A 24,207-nucleotide genomic window follows, 5' to 3' on the forward strand; every position below is an offset into this window, starting at 1 on the left:
CTTGAGCTCCCCCAAGCGATGGCAGCGCGGTGGCTGCCGTGGTTTTGCGCGGGCTCCGCTTACAGCTCCAAGACGGCCAAGAGCAGGACGGAGCCCATCGCAAGGACGGCCGCCGGACCGATGCACGGGCAGCGCTCCTCCGCCCCCCCGCGCGCGCCCCCACCGCCGCCTCCCAGCAGCGCCCCCTCGGCCCCGCCCCCGGCGTGACGTCACGAGAAGCGGCCGCGTTCAAATCGCTGCGCGGGATGGCGGTGCTGCGGCCCTTCGATAAGCTGCCGGAGCTCAACGTCGCCACCATACTGGTAGGTCCGCGGTGCCCCGGGAGCCCCCGGGCCTCTAGTCCCGGCCCCCAGCCCTCTGCCGGCCCGGTTCGGGTCCGCGCGGCCCGGCCTAGCGCCCAGCCCCATGGCGGGCGGCTCCTCGGCCTCTCCACTTACTCGGCCACTGTATGCAGATGTGCCCCCGCCCACTCCACTGTAATAGGCCGGCGGTCTGTTGTATGCAAATGAGGTGGCCCACCCCTCCTGCCGGGATAGGCCGGCGGCCTGCTGTATGCAAATGAGGCTACCCCGTGCCTCGCGGTGTGACCGCTGCCTGTCGTCCCGCAGCTGGTGGGCAACGCGGGAGGCCCGGAGCAGCAGCAGCTCGCCGAGGCCATGCTGCGCGAGAAGAAGGACTTCAACATCAACATGTGAGTTGGGGAGGGATGCGTGCTGCGCTGCTTGGCTGCTTCTTGTGCTGCCTCACTAACGCATGGCCAGCTTTCTAGGAATGACGTTTGATTCCCTCTGGAAAGGGGGGTGGTACATCGCAGGAGTTGTGTCTCCTCGCACTGTTACTTCATAGCACATGAGTGCTTCTGGCATTTCTTTTTCCCCAAATGTCACCGTCAGTGTGTAATCTTGTTTGTATTACAGTGTGCCTTTTAGTCATACTTTGCTTGTGCCTTGTGCTATTTTGGGATGCTTCTGTTCAGTGTTTTCTTCCTTGTTTATAGGAAACAAAACACCTTCATTCAGGGACTGGCAGACAAAGCTACAAACTGAGTGCGAATAAAAGAAAACTGGGACCAGTTGTGCAGTCTCTAAGACTAACTGCTACAAGTGGCTCTCCCTGAGGAGACCTGAAGTGATTGGCTTCTAGAGATGAAATACACTGAGAGAGATGAAAACTCGGGGAGCGTTGTTCTTCCAGTCTATCTTTTTCATGATCTTCCAATAAATGTTTTGCTGTTAATTTTCTTCCCTGATCCTCTCCTATCTAATCCATTTTATGATTATCTATGCACTACAGATGCCTTTGGAAGAGATATAAGCCCTGTAATTCCTCCCACAGCTGTATCAGCTGGATGCTGCTGTGTAAGAAGACACCTAAACTGTCCTTGTGACTTCTGAGACAGTGAGGAGTAATGGCATCACAGGAGCACTGAGCTCTCCCTGAGTTGTGCTTCCTCTATTAAGCAATACAAGTGATACATGCCTGATTTGTCCTCTAAGATGAGCGTGACTGTAACAAAATAAACTCATGGAGCGTCAGAGCTCACCTTATTGGGAAGGTCTTTTAAGAGTTAAATGCTATAACTGCTGTACACATCTGTAAGGGTAATTTTTTTTTCCTAGGAGTCTTGTTATGTTCTGTTAAGCCTACCATTATAAACGTCCAGGATTAGCAAGTGTGTGACTGTCAGCAGCTCAGAATACGCTTAAGAGAGAGATGAGAATCCAAAAGAGTCTTTGTATCTCCTTGGTGCCTAATTATTTCACAGTTAGCTGGCTTCCTGGTTATGTGCTGTGTGGTGAACTGCAATGTCTGGTTGCGGTTAAGTGGATGCTGCCTTGCCAAGCTATTTGTTAAACTGGTAAATTTACTTTCTTTCAGCCACCTTGCATCATCCCTCCCTTTACCTTCAGAGAGGGATCACCTTCGGCCCAGGATAGATCTGATTGCATTTCTTATTGACATCAAGAGCAAATACAGGTAAAAGAAGGGCATTAGTACAAGGGAACAAACTGATATTCTTTCTTGAATTTGTGCTTAAATCTATGTTTTTATTGTGTTGGAATCGCTGGATTTTAAACCCAAAGCTTGCTGTGGTAGAATGTCTCTACCTAATAATCAGCCAGCTGCTGTGCCTGTGTTCCCAGTTTACTGGCACTGCTGGCCACGGGGAATTAGCTCTGTATAAGTCTCCAGTCAGAAAGGAAAGGACTGCAGGGACTGATGTTTTTTGTCTCATCTTTGTAGAAGTCGTATTTGTGTCCCCAGGCCATAAGCAAAGATCCGCTAGAGCACAAAAGTCAGCATCTTTTTACTGACTTAACTTTTGACTGATGATCCCGGGCTCTCATTTACCAAAATGACAGGCCCAGCTGCATGCTTACAGCACAGATGGTGCTGCAGAAATGTGTGGGTTAGCTTTTCTGAAAGAGCCTAAGGAGTGCTGAAATCTCATTGGATGTTAATGAGTTTAGACGCTTAGCGTTCACAAACCTTTTAGGACGCTGTTCAAACTAAGCCTAACTGTTGAGCCTTGAGTAGAAAGGATATTTTATGGATTATTAAACAGCTGTGGGTACTCCAGAGGTCCCTGATGCCATGCTCTTAGCGTAATTCTGCCAGCTCACAAATCAGCAGATGTTAACATCATGGGTTTTCCAACTGTGCTTCTGAAAGTTATTCCCTTTGTCCTCGTGCTGTGCTGGTTTTACCTCCCTGTCCAACTGGATTGTCTGTGCTTTTCTGACAGCTTGAAGAATATTCAAGCTTCACTAGCTTATGTGGATGTCAGATTCTTCCTGGGGAAAGTGTGCTTCCTTGTCACCGGGGGTACGTATGGTGTCTGCCCCCTTCCTCCTCTCTGAGTAGAACAGCTTGCTATTCCTTTCCTTAAAGCAGAGCAGTGACCTAATTTGAAACAAAAGTGGCCAGTGGATTTGTCAAAGCTTTGATTAAATATATCTGAACTTGGCTGCTTCTTTTTTTTTCCCTTGGGTGAAACATGGTTCTCTTCTCTCGTGCTCGCTTGCCCTTTCCTTTTTGCTTTTTCCATCCAGACCTTTCCCTCATTCCAGAATATGAATTGTGCTATTAATTTGTAATTATTTTTCTGTGCTATTCCAGAATGCCGCTGTATCTGCTGTGGCAGATCAGTCTTAATGATAGTCTCAATTACCAGTGAGGAGCATATGATACTGTGGTAATAAAATGAATCTAAGTGGATGAGCTACTAAACTATTAAGTATAGTTTTAGTACAAGACTGTGATCCCTGCTGTGTACTATCTGGCCTCATTGTGTCTCATACAATTCTTTGTCTTTCTCTCCTGAGTGAAGAGGGTACTTTCCTGCATCACTTCTCTGCCTCAGCTCTGAGGGAACTGAGAGGGCCAGCGCATCTTGCTAGGTGTTGTAAAAGAAGTGCTGTGTCCCTGGATTTTGGGGTTCAGAAGTCCTAATTTAGGAATGAGAAAGCACAGGACTACACTAATGCTGTATGGATCTGATAGAGTGAGGCTCTTGGATACATGAATACATTGTCAGGGCTTCTGATTAATAAGTGGAAGATTCTATCCTGCTGATAGAGTACTGTCTGATCCCTTATCCCAAATGTAAATGTTGCAGACCTCAGTAATGTGGAAGTACTATTACTACTGTCAGTATTACCAAAGGCTCCTGTTTTAATTCTTCTGTCTTGTACCATTCTGTTTGTGCTGCTCACCATTGTTTCATCTTCTATGATGCATCAAAACTAGCTGTGGATCATTTTGCAAATGCAGGATTTCTTGGTACTTCTCTTCCCTGGATGTTGATAATGGGGCTTGTAATGCAGAAAACTTCTATAGTTGGCAGGGTGAACAACTGCAGCGTAGAGATGAATGCCATCTGGAAACTAGGAGAAGACTATTGCAGTCCTGTGATATTCTGTGAGCTGGAGGTAAGATGCCTATTTGGAGTCTGAAGGGAATTCAGACTTCAGAATTTGAATGCAGAATTTGAAGTCTGATGTGGGAGTTCCACTGCTCTCTGATCTTCAGTAACGTTGCATTAGCAATAAATATACAATACATCTGCTGTTGTCACGTGTAAGTGGTGTCAGACCAGGCTTTTTGCAAGAATAAATGCAAGAGTCTGACTGTCCTTGAAGAGTCTTGCAGATTCCCTGGACCTTCTGGTGCTACTTCAAAGCCATGGAAAACCAAGCCTAAGTTATGAAAAGCTTCTCTGATATGCAAAGCCTTGGTACATTTGTTCCTCAAAGCATTTTGTTTTCCTGGGAACCCCAGAGCTGTTTGCTGTGTGTTCTTGCCCACACAATGCTGTGTTAGCCAGGCTTTGTTGCTTCACATGCTGCTCTGTGATATGAGTTGCCATTCTTTCCAGTTATCTGCCTGGTCTGGAAAGCTGACAGGTATTGGCATGCAGCAGTGGCACGCTTTTCAATTTAATAATCATTCCATCGTCAGTAATTGCTTCCTTATCAGCAGATAATATCTGTGCTTTTGGTAATCCTTCTGTTTGCCTCTCAGCAAATCAGAATCAGTGAGTTTGGGCACTCGAAACTTCCTTAGGGTTTTCAGCTGGCATAACTGCCAATCCTATAGCATTTGGGGACTAAATGAATCTCATGGGTGTTTTCTGTAACTAGCAGCTCTGAATCATACTTAGAGCTGGTTCCAGTTCTTTCTTTTATCACAGTTAATCACTGCTTTTCTTTTTTTTCCTATTGATTAAGTAACTTCTCCGTTCTGTTTCCAGCTGGAAGGGATACGAGTTGCCACTGCTCAGCGGCTTCTCCGGATGTTACAGATCTGTGCTGGTCGCGTACCAGGAGTTTCTGCCTTGTACTTCAACTTGCTGATGAAGAACTCTGCTGGTGATTAGCCTCTTGATGTGAGAATTTATCCAGATTCATCATTTTTTCTTTACTTCAGACGTTTGAGCTGCTGCAGTTGGAATCGCACTGGGAAGCTTTCTTGCCTGATTTGTTACAACCACTCATCCAGAGCTGTTTGTGGTTGCTAGTGTATCAAAAAAATCTTGATTCCTATTGAGTGAATAAGGTGTAGGTGAGGAGAGGATAATTTAAATTGGGGATCCTTATCTGTTGTTACATGTGAATGCCATTATGTGATGGATTTTGGCCACTTTGCTATTGTCTAGGTGCTACCTCTTCTCCTGATATTCTCTCAGTAAAACAGGGTACTAACCCAGATGGTTGAGTGTCTTAATTTCTGTAGGCAGCAGGCTTCTGCTTCCTCTGAACAGACATGTAACACCTTGGACTAATTTGGAACCTCACTGCAGATTTTTTTTTCCCCACCAAGAGAAATGAGGGTGAAGGGCTGTCTTGCAGCTTCAGGATGTACCGCAATTGGCAGTTAATGATCCAGCTGTGTGAGCATCTGCCCACTGAAGGGGCTCAGCATTTCCACACATGGTACATAACTAGGGAGGAAAGGACTGAAGAAGATAATCTAGCACTTTAGCTTTCTTTTTTATCTTTAGAGAAAAAGGCTCTATCTTTTAAGCCCAAGATAATGTGATTTGAAGAGCTGTAGACTGTGCTGCTGCAAGTCAGCTCCAGCTAACCAAGGAGAAATTTTTTTGAAGATGTCAAACTTTCTATGAGTTAAGAAATGAGGAGGGCTGTAATAGTGTGGCAGTGCTTCAGTTGCAGCCCTTACAGGCCAGCCACAGGAGGAGAAACATGCAACTGCTAGTGGAAATCAACCCCTGTTCCCAAATAATAGAGCCATGGAACTGTTGTGGTTTTTTTTTTTTTCTTTCCCTCTCTCATGCTCCCAAAGAATCAGATCTAAGAATAAGGGAAGTTACTGGCCTTCAGCAAGCCTCTGCAAATTGGGCAGTTCAGCTTCAGAGAGCTACAGGACTGCACTCATTCCTCCAGCATCTGTAGGGCTGAGGCTCTGCACTCCGGGGCTGACCAGAGGTGAAAGCCAACTGGACTATAGCAGCATACTGAAAACACATTGTCTCCTGCAAGTTGGGCATATGATATGTACAATTAGTTAACCAATAGTTTCCTATCAGCAGTAATCTGTGCCTTATTCTTACTGACAGTCATTAGTGTGTCTTGGAGTTTTAAATCAATAAAATATATAATGTTTATTTATATGCTTTCTTTGTTTAGGTCTGTGGGATGGGCTCTAAAACCTATGAAGGCTTTTTTCCCAATTAGACCTGACAGTGAAAGTGGTCCTTGCTGGCATTTCTAACGTCCTGTGGGTTCAGTGACCTGGTAGGCTGCAGTCACTGCTTTGGCCACGTGGTGGTGGCAAAACCTTTCCAAATATGATCCTTCCCTCCACTGAATTGAGCCACTTTCCAGAATGGTGTTTCTTGAGATACTGGGCTGTTTCTTATCCAGAACTGCACGCCAGGTAGAAGTGAAGTCCTGACAGAATCTGTTAAGCTCCTCTCCATTTTAACTTAATCCCTGATAGTCTACTTTAATGTTCCGAGGCGCAGAGCTGTATCTGCATGTGCTGTTTTGCTTAGCTTGTTTCTGACATCTGTCTGTGAGCAGGAGAAAGCAGCACTGCAGGCTTAATCAACTGCGAGTGTTGGCAGTCCTTGCAAAGACAGCTCAGCAAGACACAAAGCCTGTATCCTTGCTCAGAGGACACACAAATCCCAGCTCCAGTTGTATTGTTGCTGGCAGGGGAGAGAGAGGTTGTTTGTCAGCTGGAACAAAGGAGCTAAACCGCTCAGCTGTGTTATGGTGTCCAAAAGGGCTGGACTATGGCTAAAACCCAGAGGAGAAAGATGTGTGAAGTCTCATGGCCATGTAAGAAGGATGGGGAGCTTAATGGGCTTGCCCTACTTTCAGCTTGCTTTGCGATCCTGCCAGTGCCTGCAAGGACTTTACCACAGGAGACTGAAACACCAGTTTTTCTGTTGGTTATGTTGGCTGAGCTTCACTCTGACTTTGGGTTCCTCCAAATAAATGAGACTGTGGTTCAGAATAGACTGGTTTCAATTTGCTCTCAATGTGCAGGTGCAGTCTAGGGGAGGGGAGGAACACCTGGGCATGAAATGAGAGAAGAATGATTCTTGTGTGTCCCCTGCAACTGCTTGTAAGGTCAGGAGACTTCCATCTCTTTGGCTGCTCTCCAGATCCCCCTGAAAGCTCCTGGGCTTGGGTAAAATCCACGTTTTGACTGGTGAAAATGAAAATTTCTCTGGTTCGCCCTTGTAGCAACCTCCATGTGCTGCTGTCCTACACCTTCAAACATAGTGGATTGTTTTCATCACTTTATTTCAGATATTTCTTTCCTTCTGCTACTTCCCAAGGAGGAAGATGCTGTTGATGCTGCCCACAGGTGGCTGAGTACTAGCTGGTACAAAATAAAATCCAGTACCTTAAGAGCAACATCTCACTTCACCTAGGGGCAAATATTTTTCTTACTCTTAGGAAAAAGTCTTTAATAGAACTGGCAGGGGAAGTGGAGCGTATCTAAGAATATGACACTGTATCTCAGGTCCATCATGTTTTACAACTGAAAGTCGTTGGGACACATCTAAAGCTACAGCTACAACTGTGTAAATACCTCTAGGAACTGTCAGCTATTAGTTCAGGCAGGACATAACAATGCCGAGCAGACAAGGCAGCCGAGGATACCCTTCATCTAGATGGAGTAGCCAGTGCTAATGTCTGATAACGGCCTTGTAAAAGTAGCTCCTGGATTCAGATCAGAGATTTGGACAGCTGGAATTGAGTTAGGGCTACTCACTCTAGTTCTGCTGTCTTTAAACATCACAAAAGAGCTTGTCAGGCTAGCTGAAACCTGAACTAACAGAAATATTTTGGTTTTTTTGTTTGTTTGTTTTTAATCTTTCTGTGCCTCAGTTCCCTATTTCTTTGGAGGTCTATGATGAGAAGTCCCCCTCTCTCTAGCAAAAGTATCTGTAAGCTTTGCTGCTTTGGCTGCTTTACTATGTGGACAAGTTTTTGTCAGCTGTGTGCCAGCAAAGTGAGTGTAGAAGCAGTTTGATTAATGTAGAAGAGCTTACACCAGTTGCACCAAAGTAAGCTTTGGTCATGCAGCACTGAGCGAGGCTGTAATGAGGACTTGCCTGCTGCTGCAGTGTGACCCACGGGAGGAAGATTTTGTGTCCTCACCCGGCTGGCTGAGCTGCTCATGGAGGTGCTCTGTAAGAGATTTTAGCGCAAATGGGCACAGTTAGCATTAGCTGCTTGGATTATAGCTCTCTGTTGGCCCAGGTTTTCCAAGAGAAGCTTTTTTTCTGCTGGCTTTGCAGCAGCATTAGTTAAATCAGATCAGTTTTTAGGCATAATAAGACACATGGTATGCTCAGTCTGTGCTACCAGGGGAGAGAAACTGTGTGCTGTTATGGGGCCTGGAGTAAATGATCTCTGTCCTGCAGCAGCAATCAGAGATAGACCCAGCACAGGCTATTTGCCTGCCCTCCAAACCTTGAAACTGATGGTAGAGATTTAGATTTAAGGCCGGCTCTAGTACTAGCTTTGGGGATCTTTGGTTAAACCTGAATGTCCCTGCTTGACAAGATCTGCAGTTGGCAAGGGCTTGGCTGGGATAGGGGGGCAAGGAAGGACTCTGCTGTGCTGCCCTGAGTTGCAGAGCCAAGGCAGAGATATGTGATCTGCTGCATGCCTTGTAAAGAGCATGAAAGCAGGGAAGGTGTTTCCTTCTGTGGGGCTTCTGACCTTTCTTGACTCTGTAGAAGCTCTGTAGGGCTCAGTTCAGGCCAGACCCCGACTGCTCTGCCTCCTTTGGCTGGCCCAGGTCACCTGGCAGCTCCCTCTGCTCACTGAGCCTTCTCTGCATCCCACCCGTGCTGGTGTGCTGTGTCGCTGCCAGCTGTTGAACAACTGCCACTTTCTGCTCGCTGACCAGCTGTCCTTCACTGGTGGGGAAAAAGGATTTATATGCAAGAGAGAACAAGAGCTGGCACAGCCCAGAGCTGGAGCCAGAATTGCTGGGCTCACTTGGTCTCAGTTGCTGATCTCTTGCATGACTCTGGGCACGTGTGTTAAAATTTGCTGCGCCTTGCTGGCACTGCACATGAAACAGGAGTTGCCTCCTCTGTGGTGGGAGTGAGTTGACATTGGCACCATGGTTTGGTGTCCTTGGGGCGGTGTTGTCCTAGTGAGCAGAGCTTGATGTTTGCCATGGTTCTGGGGGAAGGTAAAGGAGTGTGTCTGCGCTGCTCAGTGGCCGTCTCTGTGGTGAGGGCAGGCTCCTGCCCTTCTCCTGGGGCATTGCAACATGGTTGAGTTCTGCTGTGAACTGGGCCAAACCCACCTTCTGAAGCACTGTAATTCCTTGTGCTGCAGAGTTGTCCTTGAGCTGGCTGGTGGGAGAAATCAAAGTCTCTGGCTCTCTCTCCCTCACCGTTAAATATTAATACGGCGCGGAGATGTGCGGCAGGATGGATCCCCTCGGGCTGGCTTGGATGTGACAAGCTGGAGCACAGGAGCGGTGGCATGCGGGAGGCTCGGGGGGTGACGTGCCTCGCTCAGAGCCCCCTCAGATAAGCAGCTCCTGGCCCACGGGCTCCGGGAGGGGCTGCCACGTGCTGTGGTACTGAGGTCCCCCTCAGGCTCACCGCATCACGAGGGGCCGTATGGCACGTCTGACTCTGCAGGCAGCCATGGAAGCCGTGGTCGTCCTCCTCGCTGTGTCCTTGGCAAGAGGAAGTCAGCGGTGTGTGAAAGAGCCCGTGCTTTACATATGTGTCCCCGCTGGGCCAGGTGCAGCTGCAGGCTGGGTGCGAGAGCCCCGGGGGCTCTGCACGTCACAGGAAGGAGAGCTGAGGTGGGGTGAGGATGAAAACAAAGAGAGAAGCCACCTCCCCCTGGGAAAGCTGGCCCCCGAGCGTGGGCTGCTGTGTCCTCTGTCCCCCGCATCCTGTGCTGCGGTGAGCTGTGCCCCTGGCAGCTGAAGCATCGCTCTCAAGGGCGGGTGCTCTGTGTGCAGGAGCCAGGCAGGGACATATCGCAGTGAGCACGAGCAATACCTGAAACAGCCTAGATAGCTGAACATGATGAAGAGACTTATTCTGTCATGTTGGCTTCCATGTTCTGGGGTTCCTGGCCTGACCCCCAAGCTCTTATGGAGGCTGAGGGGCCTGCGAGATGCTGTTATTGGCAATGGTCAGCTCAGAGCTCTCCCGTGCCTCCATGCTGGCTGTTTGCCTCCGTTTGACAGCAGTGTTGGCATCGCCCCAGCGTGAACACACATGGCTTTTTTCCCCTGCTCTGCTCCCTCTTCAGCTCAGCAGAGCTGACAGATGCAGAGCCCGAGCCACGTTCAGCTGGGTGCTGTCTGTAACTACCTGTGGCTCTCTGCACAGCAATGGGCAGCAATGCTTGATTAAACCTCATGCCCCCCATGACTTGGGGGCTCTGTGCCGAGCCACGGATCAAAGGTGATGGAAATGGGGAAGCCCTGAGCAGTGCTGAGTTGAAAAGCAAGGGAAGGAGTCTTGGGCACTGCGGACACAGAACTGCTGTAGCTCTGCCTGTCCTTCTTCCCTCCTAGGCTTCAGAAGCCCCCAGCAAATTGCACACACATCTGTGCAAGCAGAAAATCTTAAAATCACTGAATCGTTTGAGTTGGAAGAGACCTCTAACAGCCATCCATTCCAACTCCCCTGCAATGAACAGGGACACCTACAGCTCGATCAGGTGCTCAGAGCCCCTCTAGCTTGACCTTGAATTTCTCCAGGGGTGGGGATCTGCCACTTTTCTGGGCAGCCTGCCCCAGAGTCTCACCACCCTGATTATAAAAACCTTTTTCCTTATATCAAGTCTAAATCTCCCCTCTTTTCGCTTGAAACCATTTCCCCTTGTCCTGTCCTGACAGGCCCTGTTAAATAGTCTGTTCTCTTCTTTCTCATAGCCCCCCTTTAGACACTAAAAGGAGCAAAGCACAGCAAAGCTTGGTGCCTGGCCTCACAGCACCCCAGCATCCATCCTGCTGCTGCGTGCAAGCTGCTCCCGGGGAAACGCTGAGGAACTGCTTGTGTGCAGATGTTGCATAATGCTGACCTACTTTGTACACAAGTTGGTGGGCTCAGTAGCATTTGCCCCAATCCTGGTAACCCCCTCCAGGGCGGGAGCTGTGGCATTATGTCCCCTGCCCCATGCCATGGAGGTGAGCAGATGGGAGACTTTCCCCTGCCCGCACACCCGTGGTGCACATGGGCTCTCACCTGCACCAGGCTGCTGCCAGCACGCTGAGCTTTGGTGTGGCTTTGCTCAGCCACTGCATGGGACTAATACGTAGTGATGGCATCCTATAAATTATATAGGCGGTATGTTCACCATCTGCTCTGCATTGAAAGCAGAGATGGTGATTGAGACCTTCTCCTTTCCCAAAGCTCGACTTGATTATGGGCTGGGTGTGTGGATCTCCTGTAAGCAGTTCTGATTTAATCAGGTAAGGAGGGAATTTTGTAACCAGGTTGTGATGTTCCTGCACCCAAAGCAAGAGCTGAAGTGCCATCCAGCAATGTATCGCCAAGAGGATGTGAGTAAAAAGTGAATCTGATTTCATGCTAATGAGGCTCTAAATAGAGTGAATATTGATTGCGGTGGTCATATCAAAAAATCAAAATAGCAGTGCAAAGAGCAAAGGAAACCCCAGAGTGATTCATATGAAAAGGGGAAATAAAGAGAGCCATGGGGGAAGAAGGAGTGTGAGGGGGACTAAATTGGTCTGCCTACCCAAAAGCAGAGGGGATTTGAATCAGATTATCCTCATTAGATGTCTCTTTAAAGCATCATCAAGCAAAATGAATGGTCCGGGGGAGAGCTTGCAGGCATGGTGTCTGTGATTATCACCAGGGATTTGCAGTCCTAGTTAGCTAGCTCAGAGACAGGATGGTTAAGGGACTAAAAAACTGCGCTGCCCTCATCCTCTGCATTTTTCAGTGGGGCGATGGGGGATGCTGCGTGGCTGCACAGCTCCTCAGTGTTGCAACCTGTGGCGGTCAATCCCTCTGTGTTCTGTGGGTACTTGAAGGGAATGCTGCCAGTGGAGCCTGGGGCCAGCTGCACGGTGGTGCTGAGCTCACTGCTGTAGGGCTTTTTGGGCTCAGTGGCCACTCGCTCCCCTGCCCCATCCCTGCTTGGGGTTATGCTCATGCCCAGCCACGTGCAGCTTGCTCCTCGCTGCAGCCCACATTGGTGCTGCAAGGCTGCTACCAGCTTGAGGCCGGCATCCAACTGTCCCCGCAGCCAAACCCGCCGCACAGCACTGGCTCAGCAGCTCGGGCTGTGATCAAGAGCCAAAAATTAGAAAGCTGGCAGGGGGTGGGAGGTTATCCTCTCACCTACCCCATATGCAGGTGGCTGTAGCCAATGGGACAAAATGTGAGCCACACGTGTTAGAGGTTTGTCCCGAGGTCAGTGGGTCTGCCAGATAAACACCTCTGTAACCAACACATTGTTGGGTTTCCGGTGCACGCGAGCACAAGGTGTACTTTTGGTGGATATTTTCTGACACAGACAGCCCCAAGAGCGTGTGTGAGTCACTGCACCCGACGTGGGGCTGCAGGAACCACGCACACAGGGATGGGAATGAGGGCCGGCCCTGCTCCTGGGCTGGGACACGCGGTGTGGAAATTGAGCCCTCTCCAGCTCCAGGACTGAGCCGTAACTTTTAAATAGCTCTTTTGATATTTTTGCTGGTTTTGTTTGTTTAATAAAACCACTTCGTTAGCTAGGCTTCCCAGCTCCCGGGGCACTCATTTCTCTGCAAAGATAAGAAAAGCACATTTCCTTATCCAGTGAGTCATTTTTTCTGCTCTTTAATTATGCATTTATGCTATTATCAAGCGCCCCTAGATGCGAGCAGTCCATCACCACTAAGCAGCCACCAGGCCCTCACTCTCCCCACTCCAAAGCTGCCACGAGGGCTGGAGAGGCCGAGGCTGGAGCCCTGGGCTCACACGTGAGCGCTGCCGGGGAAGTCAGCGGTGATTTTCTCCATGAGTAAGCTCTGCAATGTGCGAGTTGAAACATCATTTTCCTGGCCTGAGCATGAGCAGACGGGCCAGGAAGGGAAGGGGAATGAGTGGTGGGTAACAGGAGAGGGGGAGAAGATTGCGGATAGGGAGACTTAGATTGGGGGTATAGGGAAAACCCTTTTTTTACAGTATAAGGAGAGTGAGGCACTGGCACAAGCTGCCCAGAGAGGTGGTGGATCCCCAACCCTGGAGACATGCAAGGTCAGGTTGGAGGGGCTCTGTTCATTGCAGGGCAGTTGGACCAGATGGCTTTTAGAGGTTCCTTTCAACTCAAATGATTCTGTGACTCTATCGGAAAAACAGCTGGCAGCAGGCACGAAGCTGTTGGTTCAGTGGAGAAGCAGCACCTGTGGTTACCTGTGGCAATGCAGAAGGCACTGAGTTTACCACCGGGCCCTGAAGCAAGAGAGAGAGAAGTGCAGGGTGTGCTCAGGGAGTTTGTGTTTGAGTCAGGCAGAAGTGGAAGAACTGAGTCACCAGGCCGGGGCTGCGCTGCTCTGGGAGGAACGGAGCCATGCGGGCACTGGGCATGGGCAGCAAGCTGCTGCCGGGTGCTGAGGTGGAAGGGGAACTGAAATCACCTTGGGTGTGGAGCTGGTGGGCAGCGATCAGTTTTGGTCACAACTTTCACTCGCCTGGCTGATGTGCCAGAGGAGGAAGAGGCTGTACTGGGGAGGAGCCCGCAGGCGGCAGCAGGCAGCGGGGAGCGGGCAGGCCTCCTTCAGCGGGCGAGCTGGCAGCAGGGCTGGGTCCTTCCCTTTCTGTGGGATGAAGGAGAAGGGCGAATAATGCTTGTTCAATTTAGACTTCAGGGGGAAATTTTTCATTGAGAGGGCAGTGAAGCGATGGCACAGCTGCCCAGAGAGCTGTGGGTGCCCCATCCCTGGAGGTTCAAGGCCAGTTTGGATGGAGCTCAGGGCAACTGAGCTGATGGATGGCAGTCCTGTCCATGGCACAGGGTGGGACTGGGTGGGCTTTGAGGTCCCTTCCAACTTTAAATACTCGGTGATGAAGAAGAGCTGCCTGCAGTGCTGAAATCCACCCCTTATGTACTTCAAGTTTTAAGTACTTCAGCCACCAGGATTTGACATATGGGTGTCAGTGGCAGGGAATCTCCTCCTCATGTTGAACACCTGTGGCCCTTCATGGTGTATTTATTCCTCTCTGAGGGAACTGGGACCAGACTTGCACCCAGTTACTATGAACAGAGCCAGCTCAAACCCTTTGAAGAATGGGAGACACGGTACCAAGGGGCTTTGACACTCCTTGCCGAGGACCTAAGCTGGAGATATGAAGGGTGTAGAGGGCAGGTTCAGCCCTTTTGTATCAGTCTTGGAGCAAGGCAGAATATCTGGCCCTGGGATTTCTGTCCCGCAGCCCGTGTGGACACACGGCCCACCATGGGGATGTCAGCAAGTGTCCTGATGTTGGAGGCTGGGGTAGATCTTGGACACTCAGGGGCTGGGAGTGACATCATCTGGGGAGGTGACACCAGTGGGCCAGTGTGGGACGGATTTCAGCATGACATTTTGCAGCAGAGGGGCTGTCAGAGGGTGTGCTGTGCATTGTTGGCCTCCTCCTCCTGGGTGAAGATCCGCCCCAGGGGAAGCGCAGCGCCCGGAGCCCCAGGGGAGCTGAGGCAGCTCGACAGACTGCATCTCCCTCTGCCACCCGCCCCGGGGCTCTGCGATTTCACACTCGGATAGCCGCTCTGTGCCGAGCCATGCAGGAGGGCTCGGCCATGGCCTCCCCAGGAAAAGCAGATGCCGGCGCCTCCTGCCTCTCCTCCCAGTGTTTTGACCCCCTGACCAGATCCTGCGTGATGTGCTCTGAGCTGTTTGGGGACAACACAAGTAAGTGTGGTCAGGGCTGGGTGGTGAAGGGGGCTGGAGGATGCTGTGGGGTGGGCTTGGAGGAGACCTTCTGCAGGTTACAATTGAAATGGCAATGGAGATGGGATGGTGCTCCACCACTGAAGCCCTTTGCTGGGAGACCTTGATAATGCCACTTTGTCCCTTCTGACCCTGCTGGCATTTCTCACCACAGCAGAGCCCTCCCCTGAAGTGCCCAGCTCAGACACACTGCCCACCATCCCCTCCATGGACCTGCCCAGCAGCCTCCTGATCTTCGGAGTTCCTGCTCTGGTGGGGCTCCTCCTGGCCCTGGCTGCACTCTGGGGCTTCCTGGCCTGCAAGGTGGAGAAGAAGAGGAGGAAGATGGAGCAGGAGGCTGAAGGTAGGAGACTTTGTGCTCACTCTGTTGACTCCTTGGAGTGGTTCAGATTTCCTGCATCTTCCTTGGGGCACCCCAGAGACCATCCATCACCCTCTTAAGCATAGAGCAGCATGTGAAGGACTCGATATGCAGTGGGAGCCATGTGAACTGGAGTACCACACTGAGGACACCACAGTCTGTTCCCAGCACCCTCTGACACTTGCGTGACACTGCCACTGCAAAGAGGTGACAGTGTCAGAGCAAGCTCTTATCAGCAGGACACCAAGCACTGAGAATCTTACAGGGTCATCCCCAAAGACACCATTGATGGGGCAAGGGATAGAGCTGTGCCTCTCTCCACAGGGAATTTCCAGGAGGTTAAGTCACTATGCCCCTCTGGGGACCTCCAGGAACAGTACTGAAAACAAAAGAGGGAGAAATCCCACGACAGCAAGCTTGGGGAGGCACGTGGCCATCGCTACTTGTAAACAAGTCTATTTTTAAGTGGGAAGCAATCATGCCGGGTGCTTGCTGCTAGCACAGGCTCACAGGAGGCTCGAGGCACAGTACACGGCTGTACTTCCTCGATTATGATTTTGTGGAAAATAACATGCTACAAAGCAATGTGGTGGGGAGATCCCTGTCCTGGGATTTGCTTCACAGCCCCTAACCCCATTTCTCACCCTTTCTCAGAAAGCCTGGGCAATGCCGGCCCCCTGCCTAGCTCCGCTTGCTTGGACATCACTACTCCAGAGGGAAACACTGACCCAGAACAGGGCCCCTGCCCACACCGTAATGGAGGTCTGAGGATGCCCAGGAGAGAAGGAGCAAAGCGGCAACCGTGCTGCCAGAGTGATGTCAAGGGTGACATTGTGCTGCTGGCCACCGCCTGGCCCCGCCATAAGGAGCACAGCCATGTCTTCCCACTGCCAGCCACTGAGCTGGGAGCTACCGCCTTGGTCACCACCAAAACCACCCAGGGGTGCGAAGGTGAGGAGAGACTGTGATGGCTGGGAAACGGGGCTGGGGCTCTCGCTGCAGACAACCAGAGCCCTTCCCTCGGGGGCAAAGCCTTGTATGGACACGAGCTGCACCAGAACTGGGTTTTGCATTTTACATTTCCCAATTTGTGTGGTGTCCCAACCATGCCTGAAGTTGCTGGATGAAGCCGAAGGATTCATGCTGCATTACCAATAGCTGAGCTATGGAACTAGGGAGTCCAGATGGGTCTGCTGATAAGTGGGGCACTTCCAGGGACGTGGGGCTGGCAGACCAGCAAGAGGGGAAGCAGGGAGTTCCTTTAGGAACATGCCAGCAAAATTCATCAACATTAACTCAATTATTGCTACTGACCCATGGCTTGGGGCAACATGAAGAAAAGCTCATCCAGCATCTGCTCTGTGCACAGTCCTACTTCTCCTGTCCCCTGCATACTGTGCCATCCATGTCCCTGCTTCCTCCAGGCACTGTCGTTTGGTGACAGGCACCCATAGGCAGTCGTGGGAACCCCCTCTGCATCTTGAATGCCCAGGGAATAGGAAACAATTCGCCTTTTTGAGTAGGGAGCAAGGGGAAGAATCAGGGAAATCTGTCTTTGCTCTGAGCTATGGTAACTGAAGTCAGCGAGGACCAGAGGCAGGCAATGGAGACTGCTGGTCGGGAGGAGCACTGGCTGCAGGAGCTTGTCATGATGGCCCCAGACAACCATCGCTTCAGCTCACGGTGGCTGCAAAAATACTGCATGTCACTTGTGGTGACAGGACTCACAGTGATGGATGTACCCGTGCTGCACACAACTAGGCAGGGAGCGATGCAAGCGTGGGAGGGATGACTTAATTTATGTGCGTGTCTTCAGGGGGTTGCTGTGCGTGAGAATTGACCAGCAGCGCCAGTCCAAGGCAGCTCGATGGCCATGCTCACACACCAGCCAATGGCTCACCTTTGCAAGAAGCTTTGGGGAATGAAGCCACTAGTGCAGGATGTGCTCCCTCCTGAGATCCCAGCTTTGCTCCTGGTCCACCACCTCTCCTGGTTTCCTGTGTCCCCACCACCAGTGTCAGTGCCACACCCCAGTTGGGGTGCTGTCCTCTCTATCATGGCCTTGAGAAGGTGGAGAAGATGGACACTGCCATGCTCACCCAGTGACCACAGAGGTCCATGGATTGCTGTAGGACTGACCAGTGACATTGTATCTGGTGTCACTGCCTCTGCAGGACAATGCATTCAAGTTAGAGGGTGATGCCTCCCTCCTCTCCTCACCATGGATGCCAAGCTGGCTTTGCTGCCTTCACCCCAAAGGGGAACTACTTGGGCACGTGAGCCCATGTTTTCACCACACCTCCTCATCCAGTCCTAAACCCCCTGCCTGGGATGAGCCTTGCTCCGAACAGTGCCTAACACAGCTCAAGATGCAATACATCCCCATTGGTGGGGTTGCAGTCTCTGCATGTCTTGTTAGGTGGAAGTGCTTTGAGGTCAAGTCCAGCACTGGGGACATTCTGAACACCTCCAAGGACAAGAAATCCACCACCTCCCTGGTTGTAACAGAAGGACCAATGGGAGACAGGACAACCTGCTTCACGGACCATGCGGCTGGGAGGTGAAGGGAGCAGTACTGCTGCATCTCCCTTTCCATTTCGATGGCTGTGACATGTTGGTGTGGTGCCAACCCCACACCAGAAAATAAACTCCTGTAACCATCTCGTTGAAAAAAAACCTCTCTCAGCTCAGGTGAGGGTTCTGGCTCTTATTACTTCAGGTGTTTTCCCTTTTTAGGATGCCATGGTGAGGTACTGAAATGGGCTGCCCAGGGAGGTGGTGGGGTGACTGTCTCTGGAGAAGTTCCAGAACCATGTGGATGTGGCACTGAGGACATAGTCAGTGGGCATGGTGGGGATGGGCTGATGATTGGACTGGGTGAACTTAGAGATCTTTTCAGCCTTGTTTCTATGAATCCATGGGCACCAGTGGGGCAAAAATTGGGGAAATCCCATGCAGGTTGTGACAGAGACTTTTCTGCTCATCTACCCATGGGTGCAGCTGCACCAGCTGGGGCCCACTCTCCCCTCGCTCTCCTCCACCCTCCCCTCACTCTTGTGGATCAGAGTCCCCAGAGGACATGTGAAGCCACCTCAGGTGGTCTGCCAGCAAAGGACACTGTCACCCTGCAACGTATCCCCCCACAGCTCCATGTGGGACATCACACCACCCAATCCAAGAGCTCTGCACCTCTGTTGGAGAATGATTGCCCCCCTCCACTCGCTGAGCTGGAAAAGGCCCCCATCTGATTTCGACTCTTCCCCAAAGTGGCTGAGGAGGGAACGCTGCCCAGCTCCATGCACTGCCTATCTGGGGACACGGCCTTCCCAGAGCTGCTCACCCGAATCTGCAGTCTATAGTCACTACTACTGCGTAATGACAGTCATTAGGGAGAGCAAAGCTGCCTCAGGACTGGAAGCGCTGATGGAGTTTGGGAACCAGATGGTGTTCGCACTTAAGGAAAGACTGAAAAAAAAATACCAACACAAAAACACACACCAAAAGCCACTCCACTCCAATCAGCCTCCATTTCCTTCTCTTAGTGTCAGGATCATTTTAGTCCCACACATCTTCTGAAAGGGTATGCTGGGCAATGCTGAATGCGCTACCTGCACTGGTTTTGGGGGCTCCCCTTGAGGTGCCACCTGCCCCAGTGGCACCTGCAGGGACACGGGTGGGCTGTGGGTATCTCACCTGGAGCAGCAGCTCCAGGGAGAATTCCCCCTACTACCCCAAGAAAAGCCATCTCGGGCTGGGTGAGAGCAACGCATGCAGAGCTGGGCTCCTTAGAGCACACTGAGAGGCTGCTTTGGGATCTGTGCTCCTGGCATGGAGGTGGGAAGCAAGGGGTGGGAAAGGGATGCTGCAGCCTCAATGGGTCTGTGGGAATGAAAGAGGAAATTGGGGTGGCAATGGGAATGGGTTGGGGTGGGGTGAGAATGAGAATGAGGATGGGGATAGAGATGGTGATGGAAAACTGAGAGGAAATAGGAAAGAGAATGGGAAGGAGACAGTGATGGAAATGGTATGAGAATGGGAATTTAGAGGAAATAGGAATGCAGTGGAAACGGGAATGGGTTGGGGATGGAAGCAGAAATAGAAATAGCAATGAGTATGGGGATGGATATGGGAATGGATAGGAGATGGGAGTGGGGAATGGATAGGAAATGGGAGTGGGAAATTGAGTGAAAATGGAGAGAAAATGGAAGTGAAGTCAAAAGGGAAATGGAAAGGAATTAGAATGGAAATGGAAGTTGAAATGGAGATGGGGTGGAAGTGGTGCAGAGCAGAAGTGGGTCTGGTTCCAGCAGCCCCCTCTGAAGACACCAGCTCCGAGGCGGTGCACTCAGTGCTGGCAGCACATCATGCAGCCCCTCCTCTTCTGAGGCTGTTCCTCCCTCTCCCACCCTCCTTATTCCATTTCCCCTTTCTCCTCCATCCCCAAGGGGGCAGTGGCACGAGAAGGGGGGCACCAGCCGTGTCCTTCCAGCAGCGCTGCGGCGTCGGCCGGCTGCTGGCAGCAGCTATTCTGGGCCCAGATCGATGGCAGCGGCGGCACCGGGCGGGAGGGAGCAGGGCTGGGGGACCCCGGGGAAAAACCCCGGGGCTGCGGCTGAGCCTGAGCTTTCAGCCCTATTTACAAGCAGGGGCAGTCTGTGGTCAGGGATGAGCTTGTGGGATTTTTTCAGGAGTTTCCCCTGTCCCTTTCTGCTCCCCAAAGGGTTTCAGTGTAGCCACTGCCACCGTAAGTGCCAACAGATGAGATGCTGAAGGCCGCAGCAATGGCATATCCCGTCTGCAGGCAATGTGGGCACTGAGGGGCAGGAGTGGCATGTGGGGTGGGCAGGGTGAGGTGTGCCCCACGGCATCTTCCCAGGAGTGTGCCTTGTTTGCTCTCCAGTTCCTCAATTATTCATCTCCGCTGAAACAAACTCAGCCAAGCAAACTTCATGCCCCATAGTGACACCGCCAGTTATTAAAAATAAAAAATAAAAATTCCCCAATGAGTCACTTAAGATGTACATAATCAGCTCCAGCTACAGCCGTGGTGGTGTTCATGAGTCGCTGCTGAGTGTGGGGAGGGCAAGGTCGAGGCTGCATCCCTCCCAAAATGAATAATGGGGAAAGGTAAACCTTGAGTGTCCCTATGAACAGGCATGGGTGATTGTAATAAGCATTTGGCAGGGCAGAAATCAGCCCCAGCCCTGTTAGAGGGTGGGTCCTCACAGGGAGGAGGGACGTGCATTGGAGGTCCCCACAGGGTTGCCATAGATGGGGGAAACCCTGGACATGGGGAGGTGTGGGGGGATGCAGGTGGATGCAGGGGGACATAGGGAATATGGGGGATTCAGGAAAGAATGAGGGGATACAGGTAATGTTGAAAATACAAGGATGTAGCGGGATGTAGGGGGATATGGAGATGCAAAGGGGGATTATAGTAAGGATGAGGTGGTATCCTGGGGGTGCAGGATTGAGGAGGATATAGTAAGGGTGCAGTGGGATGCAAGGCTGCAGGGGGATGTGAGATGTGGGAGGATACAGGGGATGCATTGATGCAAGGGATATAGAGAGGATGTGATGGGATGCTGGGGACGCCAGGATGCAGGGGGATTTATGGGGATGCAGGGGCTGTGTGCAGGCAGAAGGCTGCAGGAAGCCCGCCCGGAGGCTCGGCCCTTGCCCCGCTGCCATGTGGCCCCATGCAGCCATTTTCTACAAGCTGCCAGCACGGCGGGCTGCGCTTCTTCTCAAGTGCTGGGAAAGCAAAGGGCATAATTTTAGGAGAAGCGTGTGAAATCTGTTCTGGCAGATCATCCAGAGAGCTCTCCAGTGAAAGGAAAGCATTAACATTTGCTAAAGGTCCTTGCAACAAAGCGAGTGGTTCCCAGCAGGCAAACCCCACAGTGACCAGGGGTTCGAGTGCTGTTGACTGGGAGCACTAGGGGTGGAGAGGTTCAAAAGTCCCGGGGTGTGAATGGGGACAGGTGGCTGCACACCAGCAGTGCTCTGGGGCTGCTCTGGGAGTGCCTTGGGATTTGGATGGTGCAGGGGAGGGGAGAGGCAGGGATGCAACGGTCACAACCAGGAGGTGGCACCGACACGGGGCTGTGTTCCCTGCCCCCACCATCCCACTCCCCCAGGATGGATTTTAGGGGGAAGGAGGAGCGAAACCCGCAGCTCGTGATTCATCCCTACTATATTCACACTTATTATTAGAATGATGAAAACACAGCCAGAGCTGGAATCGCAGATGTAGGAAACAGCACTGCCACTCTGGGCAGTGCAGCATAGCTCGGGTGCTGTGGGATTGCCGTGCAGGTGGATGCTTGGGGTCCTGCAGGGACAGCAGCATTGAGTGCTTGCTCTGAAGGACGTGGGGTTCTAACCCCACGCCTGCTGTCTTGGTGCTGTGGAAAGCCCGGAGTGATGTGGGAGGCAGTGCACAAAGCATCAGTCCTTTGGGATCGTGAAACAGTGGGTGACCCCCACTGGTCCCCAGAGAGGTGACGGCACCCCTATTTCCGTCGCTGGCCTCACAGGGAACATGTGGGAGGTATTTTTATCCCACTGCCAGCTCCCTTAGTCACTGATGCTTGCTTTAAATGGGTCAAGAGGGAATAAAGCTGCTGCAGCCCCGGCCTGTCTGGGAGCACACACACCCGCAGCTCTGGCTTCCCATGGGCCCCACAGAGCCAGGAGAGCACTGCCCCACTTGGGCAATGTCAGCCCCAATTAACATCTTATTAAAGCCCAGCAGTGGGACAGGGGTGACACACACGGAGGAAGTGGAACTGCCACATACACACACTGGGGCCAAGTGTGCAGGGAGAGCCCATGGGTTTGCATCTGTTGCCAGTGTGGGCACAACATGGCAACAGCAGCGTTTGACATCAGTGACCCCAGAATGGCAGTGAAACTCCAGGGATGTGGGAAGACATCAGTGTGAACTGGTGACACTGTGACACCATGTCAGCCTGGCAGGGATGCTCAGCCCATTGGGAAGGCAGGAAGCGGGCAGGGAGCAGGGCTGTGGCATTGTGCCCCGAGGAGAAGCAGCAGGAAATGTCTCCTGATGTGAAAGATGGTGGAAGGGCTACTCAGGTGTTGCTAATTCTTCAGACCTCATGGAGCAAAGCAGTGCTGCAGGGCAGAACTGACTTGCAGAGGTCCGCGTGGGGTTACTGAAGGCCATCAAGCAGCCGCCAAGGATTAGGGGTGGAAAAGGTAGGAAAAGACCTCTATGATCGCCTGGTTCAACCATCAGCCTATCCCCACCATGCCCACTGACCATGTCCTCAGTGCCACATCCATACAGTCCTGGAACAGCTCCAGGGACAGTGACCCCACCACCCCCCTGGGCAGCCTGTGCCACTGAAGCACCATTCTTTATGACAAGTTTTTCCTCATATCCAACCTGAATCTGCCCTGGTGCAACTTGAGGCCATTCCTTCTCATCCTATTGCTGTTACCTGCGAGCAGAGGCCGACCCTCACATTGCCACTAACTCCTTTCAGGTCATTGTAGAGAGCAATAAGGTCTCTCTTGAGCTCTTATCCACACCGAACAATCCCAGTTCCATCAGCCCTCATCATACTTGTGCTGCAGACCCCTCACAGATCCGTTGCCCTTCTCTGGACACACTCCAGGGCCTCCATGTCTTTCTGGTAGTGAAGGGCCCAGAACTGAACTCAGCACTTGAGGTGCGGCCTCACATAGCTGGGTACAGAGGGCAGTCACCTCCCTGCTCCTACTGGCTGCGCTATTGCTGATACAAGCCACGATGCCATTGGCCTTTTTGGCCACCTGGGCACACTACTGGCTCATGTTTAGCCAAGTGTCAGACAACACCTAAGTTCTTTCCCTCTGTGCAGCTTTCCAGCCACTCTGTCCCAAACCTGTAACGTTGCCTGGGGTTGTTGTGACCAAATGCAGGACCGGGCACTTGTCCTTGATGAACTTCTGCCCTACGGCTTCAGCTCAGCGATCCAGCCTGTCCAGGTTGCAGTGTACAGCCTGAGTAAGGCCTTCCTACCAGATCAGACAGGGCTGCATGCAGGCATCTCCCCTCACTGCCCTGGCACGGCCACTGTGCCCGTGGAGCTCTGCCGGTCTGCCATGGAGCCGGCACGCCGCACGCTGTTCCCGGCCATATGGTTGCAACCAGAGCCCAGTGAGCGCAGGCGGATGGGATCGCGCTGCTGCCCTCCCACATCCCCAGAGCCAGAACGTCTCTCCGTGTGAGGATGCTCGGGTGACCACCAGGAGATCAGAGAGGACAACACCAGAGGGGCACTTGGGGTCTGTGCCCCCCTGTAACGCAGCCAGGCTACATGCAGACTCACTATGCAGAGCACGCTGCATGCATTTATTTTCTTTTTTTAAAAAAGCTCTCGCTTTGAACAAATTCCCTCCCGATCCCTCTGGAAACTGTTTGGGTTTGAACCCGACACCATTGGGAAGTGGAGAGTTTGCACATCTCGACTTCGGAATGTTTGCAATTACCATCTTAATGGCAAACGCACATATGCTCCCGCAGTGTATATAGGGCATTGCGCGGCGCGGTTCCCCGCAGCCCATTCCCAGCCACAGCACCGAGCGCGGGCGGGGGAATAACGCCCATCTGTGTGTGAAGGGCCGGGAACGGGACAGCCAACACAACCGTTCGCCCAAAGTCAGAGGCGACATCGAGGACACCGTGCCGTGGCTCTGCGCACTGAGCTCCCCTGGATGAAGACCCCGATGGGGTCACAACCACTGTGATTTGGAGCCGCTGCTCCCACGGGGATGCTCGCAGGAGTCGGCACCGCAGTTCTGCCCTTCCCCGGCGGTGGGGCTCTACCCGCGGACCCGCTCCCCGCGTCCCCCCGGGGGGCTCCGGCGCTGCGCGGCGCGGGAGGGGCGCGGGGCGGTCCCCACCC

The 24,207-nt window shown here is 52.0% G+C and overlaps 3 protein-coding genes across 4 annotated transcripts in view; 2 read left to right on the forward strand and 1 right to left on the reverse strand.

The window, feature by feature from the left end:
* CCDC134 (coiled-coil domain containing 134) overlaps positions 1-24,207 on the reverse strand; it is a 166,200-nt gene that overhangs the window by 112,999 nt on the left and 28,994 nt on the right. The gene's annotated exons all lie outside the window — the stretch shown is intronic.
* CENPM (centromere protein M) lies at positions 246-6,092 on the forward strand. Of its 2 annotated transcripts, XM_065741281.1 has the most exons (7): positions 246-302; positions 609-691; positions 1,879-1,977; positions 2,747-2,826; positions 3,841-3,932; positions 4,754-4,888; positions 5,806-6,092. In XM_065741281.1, exons 1-6 carry the CDS (start codon positions 246-248, stop codon positions 4,877-4,879), a joined length of 537 nt encoding a protein of 178 aa, XP_065597353.1. In that variant the 3' UTR covers positions 4,880-4,888; positions 5,806-6,092. The 2 variants fall into 2 exon arrangements, with proteins under 2 accessions (XP_065597353.1, XP_065597352.1); XM_065741280.1 differs by having other exon boundaries at positions 4,754-6,092.
* Positions 14,704-17,967, forward strand: TNFRSF13C (TNF receptor superfamily member 13C). Its single transcript, XM_065742793.1, has 3 exons — positions 14,704-14,889; positions 15,083-15,271; positions 15,944-17,967. The coding sequence occupies exons 1-3, from the start codon at positions 14,760-14,762 to the stop codon at positions 16,255-16,257; spliced, it is 633 nt and encodes a 210-aa protein (XP_065598865.1). The 5' UTR covers positions 14,704-14,759; the 3' UTR covers positions 16,258-17,967.

This window comes from Cyrtonyx montezumae, unplaced genomic scaffold (assembly GCF_038088225.1).
Source record: "Cyrtonyx montezumae isolate F1298 unplaced genomic scaffold, pur_monq_1.0 scaffold_3, whole genome shotgun sequence".
In the NCBI taxonomy this organism is placed as follows: Eukaryota; Metazoa; Chordata; class Aves; order Galliformes; family Odontophoridae; genus Cyrtonyx; species Cyrtonyx montezumae.

What these genes read in the sequence shown, in the direction of transcription:
- CENPM (XM_065741280.1), top strand. Translation starts at nt 246, where the DNA reads ATGGCGGTGCTGCGGCCCTTCGATAAGCTGCCGGAGCTCAACGTCGCC. An exon ending in TCAACGTCGCCACCATACTG is followed by an intron (nt 303 to 608) that starts GTAGGTCCGCGG and finishes GTCGTCCCGCAG; the next exon opens with CTGGTGGGCAACGCGGGAGG. An exon ending in GTGCTTCCTTGTCACCGGGG is followed by an intron (nt 2,827 to 3,840) that starts GTACGTATGGTG and finishes AAACTTCTATAG; the next exon opens with TTGGCAGGGTGAACAACTGC.
- TNFRSF13C (XM_065742793.1), top strand. Translation starts at nt 14,760, where the DNA reads ATGCAGGAGGGCTCGGCCATGGCCTCCCCAGGAAAAGCAGATGCCGGC. An exon ending in GCTGTTTGGGGACAACACAA is followed by an intron (nt 14,890 to 15,082) that starts GTAAGTGTGGTC and finishes TTCTCACCACAG; the next exon opens with CAGAGCCCTCCCCTGAAGTG. An exon ending in GATGGAGCAGGAGGCTGAAG is followed by an intron (nt 15,272 to 15,943) that starts GTAGGAGACTTT and finishes ACCCTTTCTCAG; the next exon opens with AAAGCCTGGGCAATGCCGGC.